Source organism: Pongo pygmaeus, chromosome 4 (genome assembly GCF_028885625.2).
Source record: "Pongo pygmaeus isolate AG05252 chromosome 4, NHGRI_mPonPyg2-v2.0_pri, whole genome shotgun sequence".
Lineage (NCBI taxonomy): Eukaryota > Metazoa > Chordata > Mammalia > Primates > Hominidae > Pongo > Pongo pygmaeus.
Window position 1 is genome coordinate 107,151,178 of NC_072377.2, and position 12,537 is coordinate 107,163,714.

General features: G+C 35.5%; 1 protein-coding gene across 6 annotated transcripts in view; it reads right to left on the reverse strand.

Annotated features, from left to right (window-relative positions):
* The window catches only part of GIN1 (gypsy retrotransposon integrase 1), a 32,993-nt gene that overhangs the window by 11,892 nt on the left and 8,564 nt on the right, over window positions 1-12,537 (reverse strand). For 2 of the 6 annotated variants that reach the window (XM_063665110.1, XM_054489061.2), the window contains exons 2-4: window positions 9,048-9,193; window positions 7,201-7,394; window positions 5,028-5,333 (exon numbers count right to left, since the gene is read on the reverse strand). In XM_063665110.1, coding sequence (XP_063521180.1) covers window positions 5,028-5,333; window positions 7,201-7,394; window positions 9,048-9,186 — 639 coding nt within the window. In that variant the 5' untranslated portion in view covers window positions 9,187-9,193. Of the gene's footprint in view, window positions 1-5,027; window positions 5,334-7,200; window positions 7,395-9,047; window positions 9,194-10,059; window positions 10,132-10,544; window positions 10,616-12,000; window positions 12,165-12,537 lie in introns of those variants that run through there. The other 4 variants (XM_063665109.1, XM_063665107.1, XM_063665108.1 and 1 more) reach the window with 4 other exon arrangements.

Sequence of the window (12,537 nt, forward strand, 5' to 3'; positions counted from 1 at the left end):
CTTCAATCTGAGTCTTGATCAATGGTTTTAAATGACCCTTGAAAAAGGCTTTAACTTCTTTGTTTCAAAAGCTTGCCTAGGAATGATCTAGGGAATCCATTTGTGAAATGGTATCTTGACATCCTTACCCTATCAGCCCCCCAACCATCAAACCAGATATTCCGTCAGTTCTTACAATTTTAGTTTTCTGTAAGACATTTAAAAAAATTAATTTTCCTACTGAATATGTTTGTTCTCTTTCCTTCAGAGGTTTACAAAAAGTTCTTTGTGCATTTTATTGGAACAATTTAGCAAATATTCTAAGCTAAGCTGTTAGAAACATCTGTATTTTTATTCAACTATACAACAAACCTCCCACATTGTGTATTATAATATTTAGCAGTGTTTTCTGCGTCAGTATTTGCTGACAAAAGAGTTCATTTTGTACTGTCATCATTATGCTTTCTGTGTAATAGTGAAGCCATTTTAATCACAGCAAAAAGAACAAGTTTTCCCAATCATATGTCGCTTTTTTGGTTTTTTGTTTAAGCAATCTCACAAAACAGGCCTGCAAATATTTATTGTTACCCTTTTTTTTGAGACAGGGTCTCAGTCTGTTACCCAGGCTGAGTGCGTGATCTTGACTCACTGCAATCTCAACCTCCTGGGCTCAAGCGATCTTCCCATCTCAGCCTCCCGAGTAGCTGGACTACAGGTGTGCCCCACCACTCCTGGCTAATTTTTGCATTTTTTGTAGAGATGGCATTTCACCATGTTGCTTAGGCTAGTCTGGAACTCCTAGGCTCATGCAATCTGCCTGGTAGGATTACAACAGGCATGAGCCACTGAGCACAGCCTATTATTACCTTTTTTTTTTTTTTTTTTTTTTTGAGACAGGGTCTCACTGTTGCCCAAACTGGAATGCAGTGGTGCAATCATAGCTCACTACAGCCTTGACCTCCCGGGCTTAAGCAATCCTTACACGTTAGCCTTCTGAGTTGCTGGGACTATGAGTGTGCAACACCATGTCCAGTTAATTAAAAAATTTTTTTTTGTAGAGACGGAGTCTTGTTATATTGCATGGGCTGGTCTTGAACTCCTGGTCTCAAGTTATCCTCTCACCTCAGACTCCCAAAAAGCTGAGGTATGAGCCACCATGCTTGGCCCTATTGTTTAGAAAAATTTTCTAACAATAGAAAATTTTAGAATTTTCTATTGGCCCTTTAGAAAAATTTTCAAAGTCCTGGTTTGGTTACCAAATGACTTTAAACACGACTGGAAAAACTGCTAGCTAATCATAATAGCTTCATATTATCATTAGCAAATACCTTGAAACATTATATGCACTTAAGGTAAGGCTCTCCATTAATAAAAGTGGAAGTGAACCAATATTTCAAAGAGTATTCTTGATAATTTTGAATTTTGATGCCTAATTTCCTATCAGATCTGATAACTGTAGTCTCCCTTTACCTTCAGAGAATATGTTTCAAGGCCCCTAGTGAATGTTTGATACTGCAGGTAGTACTAAACCCTATTTATACTATGTTTTCCCCTATACATACATACCTATGATAGAGATTAATTTATAAATTAGGCACAGTAAGAGGTTAACAACTAAAAATAAAATAGGACGATTAACAATATGCCAACATCACTACTCTTGCACTTTGGGGCCATTCTTAAGTAAAATAAGGGTAACTTGGATACACACACTACTAACCACGACATTTGATCTGATAACCAAGAGAGCTACGAAGTGACTAATGATGGGGAGGGAGTAGCATATACAATGAGGATATGCTAGACAAAGAGATGATTCACGTCCCAGTTGGACAGAGCAGGACAGCATGAGATTTTATCACTATACGCAGAATGGTGTGCAATTAAAAAACTTTTAAATCATTTATTTCTGAAATTTTGTATTTAATATGTTTGGACTGCAGTTGACTATAGGAACTGAAACCTCAGAAAGTAAAACTGCAGATAAATGGGGACTATTGTAGTTAATATTTGTATTCATCTCATTGATGTGTCTAACAAAGAGCTGGAAGTTAAGTAGACGTGCCAGCGCTATCACTTTCTTGTGGTTGATGATGGGTGTTTGCCTTTTAGTATTATCTGCTTTCACTGCAAAAATCTAAGCTCCCTGGCCATTTTGTGAGTAATGTGGTGAATGCTAGATGATATCCATACTTTCATTCAACTGCTGAAAGCAAAAGTATGAGTGAGGAAACGTGGATTCTCATTTTTCTTTCAGGATACCTTCACATAGCATGTGTGACATACATGTCTTGTTGATTGAGTCAGGATGCTATTATCAATCGTATACATTATTAATAAAGGTTCATTTCTTATTTTTGGGATTTAAAAAATATAAAGAGAAGTTCCAATAGCCTTCCCCCAAACTGGATGGCCTTTACGGACTCCATTGCACAGACCACTGCTATGTCAATCAAGGCAGGCAAGACTACCTTGCCTTCATTTACAAAATTATCTTGCTTTATTTGCAAGATTGGCCTTTATATTCTGATTACTTTACCACATAAATCTCCTATTATTATGCAGCCAAATTTAATGTTTTTCCATTGAAGTTTATACCACTGTTCCTAGGTTTAGAATGTGACCTCCATTTCCAGAGATTAAAAGTCAAATATATTTTTTTCTGTTTCTACTTTAAAAATTAAAATTCTTTAATTTACCTGAAAATACTTTTGGTATTGGATTCTAAAATCATGTTACAGAAATAATTTTAAACAATTAGCAAAATTGTTACCTGTTAATTAATTACATGATCCTCCTCTACTAGACACATTTGTGACACTAGCTTTATCATTTAAACCATTGTTACCAAACTTTGTGCCAAGTTGCCCCCTTAACATCTGTTGGACACCATGAAAACTACCAGTTTAAGGTAGTTCAGTTTCAACATTAGATCAGGTTACAATTCGTTTGATGACATCATATCTTTACAGAACTGTTTTCTTCATCGAATGCTGTGATAAAAAGTAGTTACTATGTAAAAATCAGTGTGAAACAGGAAATGAGGGTGGCAGTGTACAATATGATTCCAAGGTCTGAGAAGTTAAGCAGTGGTCAACAGGTACACATTACCCATTAGCAAGTAATTATGGTTAAGAATGAAATGAAAGGGCTGGGTGCAGTAGCTCACACCAGTAATTCCGACACTCTGCGAGGTCGAGGAAGGTGGATCATGTGAGTTCAGGAGTTTGAAACCAGCCTGGGCAACATGGTGAAACCTGTCTCTAAAAGAAAAAAGGTATAAAAATTAGCCAGGAGGCTAAGGTGGGAGGATCACTTGAGCCTGGGAAGTGGAGGTTGCAGTGAGCCAAGATGGTGCCACAGCACTCCAGGCTGGATGACAGAATGAGACCCCATCTCAAAAAAAAAGAAAAGAATGAAACAAAAATATATTTTCTTTCAATTTATGAGTATTTTAAATTGCTACTAAGTGGTTAGAACATAAATACTTATTAAGTTGTTTGGATGGACCTGTGAAGAAAACAGTTAACCTGACAGTTAACTTTAACATATTAACAAAGCAGATCTGCCACTGCTATTCTTTGAAGGGCATGCTTACAAGGTTGGACCTTGGCTAATGTCTAGGAGCTTAGATTTTGGTTATAAGACCAAACACAATCTTTCCTTCTGAGAGTCTGGAATTTTTGTACATGCCAGGTAGAAGGTGCCTATGTGACCAGCCCCCAATAAAAACCCTAGGCACTGAGCCTCTAGTGAGCTTCCCTGTGTTGTCACAACTCTGCTAAAGGAATTAAACACGTCCTGTGTAACTCTACTGGGGAAGGAGATCTTGGAAACTTGTACCTGGTTCTCCCAATGTGTCTTTTGTCTTTGTTGAATAAATCTTAGCCATGAGTATGACTACATGCTGAGTCCTCCTAGAGAATTATGGAAACTGGGAATAATCCTGGGGTGCCATGGCACATGTCCTATCTACTTAATATAACTTTAGGTATTTCTTTTGGACTGAGCCATCAAAGATGCTTTCAACCAAGTCTGGCTGTCTCTCATTTTTCTTAAACATGTACCCTGTCAATTACAAAAAGTTTTAACATATGCCTTAAGTCTAGCAGTTGTATTTCTTATAAAAAGTTTTCATATATATTCTCCCCTGCTTATCCTTTCAGGTTAATTTTAACTGGGAAAAGGCCAGGGCAAGGGAAAAAGTACGTTTCAATACTGACTATTCTTATTCATGAACAAAATGTATTCTTCCATTTATTTAAGTCTCCCTTTACCTGTCAATCATAGTGTTATTATTTATTTTTTTTTTTTTTGAGACAAGGTCTCACTCTGTTGCCCAGGTTGAAGTGCAGTGGCACAATCTCAGTTCATTGTAACCTCCGCCTCCCGGGCTCAAGTGATCCTCCTATCTCAACCTCCCGAGTAGCTGGGACCACAGGTGCGTGCCACCACACCTGGCTGATTTTTTTTTTCTTTTTGAGATGGAGTCTCGCTGTCACTCAGGCTGGAGTGCAGTGAGGCAATCTCGGCTCACTGCAACCTCTACCTCCCAGGTTCAAGCGATTCTCCTGCCTCAGCCTCCCGAGTAGCTGTGATTACAGGCGCCCACCACCATGCCCAGCTAATTTTTGTATTTTTTATAGAGATGGAGTTTCGCCCTATTGTCAGGGTGGTCTTGAACTCCTGAGCTCAAGTGATCCATCCACCTCAGCCTCCTAAAGTGTTGGGATTATAGGCATGAGCCAGGCCCAACCAATCATGGGTTTTTAATCTAGAAGTAAATAAAGATTATTTGGTCCAACCTCCTCATTTTAATTTGAGGATATCTGAAGATAGGTTTACAATAACCCACAGTAAGTATTAAAATCTTAATCTCCTAATTTCCAGTACAACTATCCTTGTAGTATTTAATATCATACCTCTATACCTACAGAAATTTATCTGAATTTATTAAGCATTCTGTAATATAATGCAGAGGGCACTGGTTCTGGACACTGAAAAGAAGTAAGATATGCTCCCAGACCTAAGTAGTTTATTTGTCTTACCTGTTGAATGAATTCATCTCTTTGGTCCATTATTATTTTCTGAGGAGGTCCATATAAGAAAAATATATTGATAATAGCTTTAGAAACTTCTGATGCTGAAACATCACATAGAGGCAAAATCACAATCCATTTGGTGAACAAATCTGTCATGATTACAGCATATACATGACTTCTGTTGCTTGTATGAAAAGGCCCCATAAGATCAACAGTAACTAAACTCCATGGATTTTCCACCTTGAGAAGGTGCTGTTTCGGTGCTACAATAACTGTATTTTTTGCCACTTGGCAATGCTGACAAGCATATACCTACAACAGGCACACAATAAAGAAAACACATACAAATGTTAACACTCAACACAATATAAAAGCAGTCTTATAAATCTGAATTTTAAAATGGTTAATAGGTATACTTTGTGTTTTGAAGGAGAAACTTCTGGACTGAGAATCACTGGATTAAACCTATTTAGAACAACAAACAAATAAAACAACAACAAACAACTGTAGTAGCCACTACAGCTGACCCTCAAACAACATGGGTTTGGACTGTGAAGGTCAGCTTATACATGGCTTTTTTTTTTTTTAACTAAACACAAATAAAAAGTACTGTATTGGTAGGGAGGGATGAGAAACTCAAGTATATAGAAAGCTGACTTCTTGTATATATGAGTTTCACAGGGCTGACTGCAGGACTTTGGTATGAGTAGATCTGGTTACATGAGTGTGGTGCTGGAACCAATCCCTTGCATATACTGAGGGAAGACTATACTACCAAATGACATCTTATTGGGTCTTATTCACATGGAACATAAATCTGGTTCACATTCAATAAATATTTATTAAATACTTAAAAAGATCTTAAGTTTCCTATTAAATCAGTATGTAAATTTACAATAATTTCTATATGCATAAAATGTTTCCTTCTAAAGTTACCACGTTAAGAAGTTTATTCATTAATCTATTCCAACCATATTTATCGAAATATAATTTCATTCATACAAAATGTATAGATGGAACAATTTCTCTCAATCGTGGGAAAAGAATAAACATAAACAAAACCCATGCTGTCCTGCAGCTTTCATTTGAGTGAGGTGAGACAAGATCAACTGATCAATTTATGGATGGGTGCCAGTTCTCAATATATCTCTGGAATTCCACTCTAGAAACTACTTTCAAACTAGCTTCTGAAGAAAAATTTAAAAGCCATTTAATCCCATTATAGTCACAGTTACTTTTGATCAGAATTTTCACTTTCCAATTTAAACTTATCTGTTGGATTTTATCACAAATAACTTCTGATTATTTCCAAAAATCATATTCATTCTCCAGTGATAACAATTTGACAAAGATTTCACTGAATGTTTGTAAAAAATGCACGGCAGGAAAAATATGTAAATTATGAAGGTCTTTGGAATACCTGAATAGACCCACAAACTGACAACTCACAAATTATACTTATGAAATGTTGGTTTAATTCTTTATGCTTGAAATGCCAGTCTTTTTGATGCACTACTACAATTATTAAGGAGATCTCACAGATATACCAAGGAATTCCTACCATTTGGCATACAGTACACTGGAAAGAGTAGGATCAGCTGACTTCCAGCAAGAACCCAAAATTCCTACAGGTGAATTTTCTACTAGAAGTTGAAGGTCCCAATGGGTCATAAAGTTACAAAACTCAGACTTATTTCATTATCCTCAAAATTTGATTTTGCTTATATTTGGTTTTGGGTTTCTGTCATGTATGACATTCTACCTCAGGATGGAACAGGCACAAAAGATGAGAGCATATACTGGACTTGACTTACTATGAACATATTCTCTTCTTAAGAAAACATTGTATGACTGCCATTGAAGAAGTAATGATTTAGTCAAATGAATTCCACCTCCATTTAAATTCTGCCTACACAAAAAAGTTCAGTGATACAAATCTGATTCTAAATAGTCTCTTATTTAAATATGGTATTTTCAAGTGTTTAAATAATGCTTCTTTCCTGTTCAAATTATACTTAAGTGATTTAAAGTAACTGTGAAGTGAAATACAACTCCCTTTAAGTGATTGCCAAAAATACTTAATGAGAGGTGATACCCAGAATAAATCTGGAGAAATAATAAATTTTAAATATCTATCAGAAAGACGTTATTCATAATATTCTAAATACACAAGCCATACCCACTGTTTGACATCATTGGTCACAGATGTCCAATAATAATTGGATTCTACCAGAGTGAGGGTCCTGGATATACCATGATGAGCTCCACTGTCATTTTCATGGCATTCTCTTAAGACTTTCTTTTTCTCCTCTTCTGAAACAATTACCAAACGATTTTGTTTTCTGTCTTTTCCAACATAAAACAGCTTTTTTTCTGGAATAAATGATACCAAAAGATAGAATTGTAATTTTTAGAGATCTATGTAGTTTTAAGAGAATCATAGCCTTCTGTTTAAACCATGAAGGTTTTTGTTTTGTTTTGTAATATCTTACCGCATTTAAAACAGAATATTTATTTTTAATGATGCTACAACACAAAGGTTCTTAGCTGTTACACTTACTAGATACTTAGCAAGGGCAGTAGCTGCTATAATTCTGTAGCTATCAATATAAATAGAGCAAGCTTGTTCACCAAAGCATGTAATAAGTACAGAAATATGAAATTATGTCTCTATGAGAGTACTCAAAGTAGGAAGATTTTGCAGCCACCTCCTAAAAATGGCATAGATTAGCAAATAAATTATGCACAGAGAAACAACTTCCTGGAACAGAATTTTCTAAAATAATGTTTTATCATCACTGCATTTTTGCAAGCAAACAGCTCTCTCAGCTTTTTCTATATTTGAGAAGGTAGGGACGGTGAAGCAGGGAAGTGGAAAAAACTTTAATCCTCAAGACAATTCTCTGTTTCCTTAGGAAGACACCTGAGAAGAATCTGCAGCTAGGAAGTAACCAGGGTATGAAGTGAATCACCATCTACCTCTCCAATGTGAATAGGCTAGCTATTCAAACTCCAAAATACACCATTCAGCTACTAACATGAGTAAGCCGACTGATGAGTGGAACATTCCTTACTTTTTAGAATTAGAAGATAAGCAACCTAAGAGCAGGAACCTTATCTATGTTATTCGTCAATATATCTCCAAGGCTTAGAATGTGACTGGCACATAGCAGAAACCCAGTTAACGTTTGTTACATAAATTATCAAACATATGAATGAAAGAATCCTCACTTTAAGAGGTAATAGGTCTGCCTAATCTTAAATATAAGGGAGTTATTGGTAGGGATATACACAGGGAGATGCAAGCAGGCATTTATTTATTATCCTAGAGTTTTATTAACCTGCTTTGGGGTAAGCCTAAGAGGCAAAATTCCCATTTATAACACAAACATTCATTTAATTATCTGGTGACTACTTGTTGTTTATCTCATCCCAAACTTCTCTTCTCCTTTATAAGGGGAAAAAGGGAAAAATTATCATGGCCTTCCAAGATAAATATCCCACTGCTTTTCAAATATGTAATCTATTCAGGAAGATCCAAGGGTCCTAAAATGAATGTGATCCTGAGAATATTTAATGGCAGTGGTGGGGGGTCAAGGGGACATGATCACAGAAATACAGTTAATTCCTTCCAGTTTTCATTTTAGTAAACAAACCAGTTAACTTTGTCAACATTTTCATATTAAGCATCAAAAAAGTTCCTCACTGAAAGTGGCATCAGTGCTGGAAAGTACACCATTAGAGACCACGAGAGGGTAAAAGCAGAAGTTGTTAATTTGGAAAAATGTTTTGTTTTCTTTCATGGTATCATATACTGTCTATAATTTAAACCACCCTTTTCATGCTTATTGGCCTTCAGTTAGCTTGAGTGTAATTTTTATTTTGCTTTTGATTGAGTGGGATCATCAATTCAACTGGTAATTGTTTAGCAACAACCAGCTCTACAGAAATTCCCAAACTTCCACAAAGAAGAATGTGGGGAAGAATCTACAACTCAATAATCAAAACTTTGAACATTAATTTTACCTTTGAAGACAAATTTTTTTGCTGCTCTTCTTATGCCACTTCTCTCACTTGGCAGTGTAGTTGGATGATATTCACCAGTTCGTTTGTAATATGCAATCTGTTTAAGATGAAGGTCACCATTTTTTCCACTACGGACCATTGTGAACCTAGGTAAAAGGTATTTAAAAAGATAACTTAAAGATATTTAAAAATTTTAAGCTAACTGAATTGCTATTTCAGTTAAGACTTCTGTCATATTTCTATTTACATATGAACTGAGAATTCCCAGAATTTATTTGTGAGGGAGATAATTGCAGTACAGGAAAGGAACAGCGATGTATATGAACAAAAATACTCAAATGCTATTTTTGATATACCCCATGACAAATTATCTTGTCTCTTTCCATTTGATAAGAAATGCTGAAAATTTTCCACATACTGAGAAAAAAGGAAGTGAACCAGTACACTTCTAAAAGGTTTGCTTAAAGTTTCATTGCTATCAACTGAAATGTTACATTCACAGGATGGTAACACAGGAGGATCCTGTCCTGTGACATTTAAATAAATAAGTTATAAGAGAAGAAATATAGCTTTATATTATTTCTAAATATATTCATGGTTATTTCTTCTTCTTGTCACCTCAGCCCTAAGGTGGTAACTATTTTTGCTTTTGCTAGTCTCCTGGTGCCATGTTGTTTACTTTGTTACTGTCTATAGAAAGGAGCTCCATTAAATTTTCTTTAAAATCCCACCAGAATGTCTTCTGTTTCCTGCTAGGATTCTGACATAAATCTTACAATTTTGAAATTACATTTAAAAAAAGATGTTTACTGACCAATGGAGGATCTAGGGATGAGACTAAGAGTATTTACTGGAAAGAGAATGCTGGAACAAAGCAGAACAGACTGTGCCTATCGCCATGGCTTAAACAGCTTATCAATTCACTTCCCCTATGATACAGCTCTTTGCAAATGTAAAACCGTCTTTCTGATCTATTTTTAACTTCCAGAGAGAGTAACAGTACATTTCTTACCTTAGGTTAACACAAAGTGTATGTCAATTTAAAAGCAAAGGTTCTGAAATGTTAACACAGTCCCATCATAACCTAAAAAACAGGGTAATTATCTCTATAAAGTATTATAAGACAATCAGTTTGTTCTAAGTTTAATTTACTTCCAATTGATTATTAAATACATGATTTTCTTCATCTTCTAATAGATGGCTGTATCCCAAACCAAACAAATGTAGCCTATCACAGTTTCTAAATCATCTCAAAGATGAATGGATGAGATTTAAGACTTTTTATACAAATAAAGTAAATAAGACAAGCCAGTTGGCATAAGGACAAATACATCACTGTAATTGAACAAGGAGTCCAGAATTACATCCACACATGTAAAGTCAATACGTTTACAATGAAGATATCAATACAATGAGGAAAGAGGTGGTCTTTTCAATAAATAATGCTGGACAATTAGATAACTGTATTAGGGGAAAAAATGAACCTTAACCACCTACCTCACATCTCACACAAAAATTAATTCCAGATAAATCATAAACTTAAATGTGAAAGATAAATGACAATGATTCTGGAAGAAAACATAGGAAAAGATCTTTCAAATCTTAGGCTAAGCAAAGATTTCTTAAATAAGACACAAAAAAAACACTATCCTTGAAAGAAAAAAAATTAACAATAGGGCTTTATCAAAATAAAAATGTGTACTCATGAAAGACACCATTAAGAAAGTGAAAACATAGGACATGCATTGGGAGAAGACATCTTTAATACATATATCTAACAAAGGACTCAGACCCAGTGTATGCAAGGAACTTCTAAAAATCAAAAAGTACAAAAACCCAATTCAAAAAAAGGGGGGAAATTTTTTATACAGCATTTCATAAAAGAGAATATCCAATGGTCAATAAGCAAGTGAAAATGTGCTCAACATCATTATTCCACAGGGCAATGCAAATAAAACCACGATGACTTAGAATTACACACTACTGAACAGGCTAAAATTAAAAACCAAAGACAACACCAAGTGTTGGTGAAGACAGGCAGCAACCAAAACTCTCATACATTGTGGGAGGATAAAATGTTGCAACCACCTTGGAAAACTGAGCTTCTTCTAAAGCTGAGCACAAATTTACCCTAAAGGTTTGGCAATTCTAATTTTATATTCCAGTGAAATGAGTCTATGACTATCAAAATATGTGTACAAAAATGTTCATAGATATTTTATAGTCATAATAGCCACTAAATGGAAACAGTAAAGGCATCAAGAAGTTTTACCATGTGTATACTCTGTTCTGATCCTGTAGCCACTTCTATTGGTACCAAGTTTCATGTCACTCTAGGTCAGTGCTTTTCAAACCATCTGTGGTGAAACACTAGTGGCACCCTACTGCCCTCCAATCTGCCACATAAGACCTCTTGATGCCTTTACTTTCCACGTCATCCTCACTATACTCTCTCTTCTGCCAGGACTCCATGGCAAACTTTTACTTCCTAATCAATTTTCAATTCATGAAGCCTTGTGTCGTTTCAAGTTGGGAGTATAGAACCCGTTTGTCTACCCATCCATTTGCCTGCCTATCATTCTAGCTCTGCATTAATCATCCTCGACTCTTAAAAAAAAAAAGAAACCAAAATCATTTTTTCCTTGTGCCCTCTATTTTCATCTCTATACTACAGTGATAACGCATTCTTTCAAGTCTAAGGGACAGAAACCTGTCCCTTCTCAGTTTAAATGAAATCGATATATAGACTATACATACTGTAAAATTAATAATATACTATATATAACCTCCTGTTATAGTTTTCCCTTAATAGTTTTTGGAACTATCAATGTCACAAATCATCTAAGCAATCTAAAGGAAAATCTAGAAATATCCCATCCTAGCCAGTTGGGAGCATGGTATCTGTAGGAAGATGAGGTTTATAAAAGGAAGATAAAAATTGTGTATTTCCTACCTTTTAGAGACCAGTAAAGGTTGCAAAAACTCCTGAAGGACCTTAAAAAGAAAAGGGGAGGAGCTTTTTCAGGCCTGTAAAAGCCCTCAGAAGGAAACGACCAAACTCTCACACCTTAGAGGAAGTACAGGCCCCAAAACACAGTGGGATGTGGGTAACTAGAACTGGTAGAAAACAAACCAGCCATTGGAAAAAAAATGTGAGTCTGCAAAATCCACAGTAGCTTCCGTATTTTGCTTTTATATTTAAAAACCTCTTGGTTCCAAGTTCCTACCATCTCTTGTCTTCCTCCCCCTACCCATTTACTTCCTGGAGAGACCAGAAAATTATTCTATCTAATGTAAGATGAAGTCTTCAGTATATTAAGTTAACGTGCCATTAGGACACTGTTGGTTTTCCTATTTATAATAAATATACAAAAACTTCTCAGAAAAGGTCTATTTACGAAATTAACTTCTCTGCTTTGAAATCTTTAACTTTTGAATAATTGAAGTAGATCGAAATAGAGAAATTTGCTCTCCTCAGAGTAAACCTATA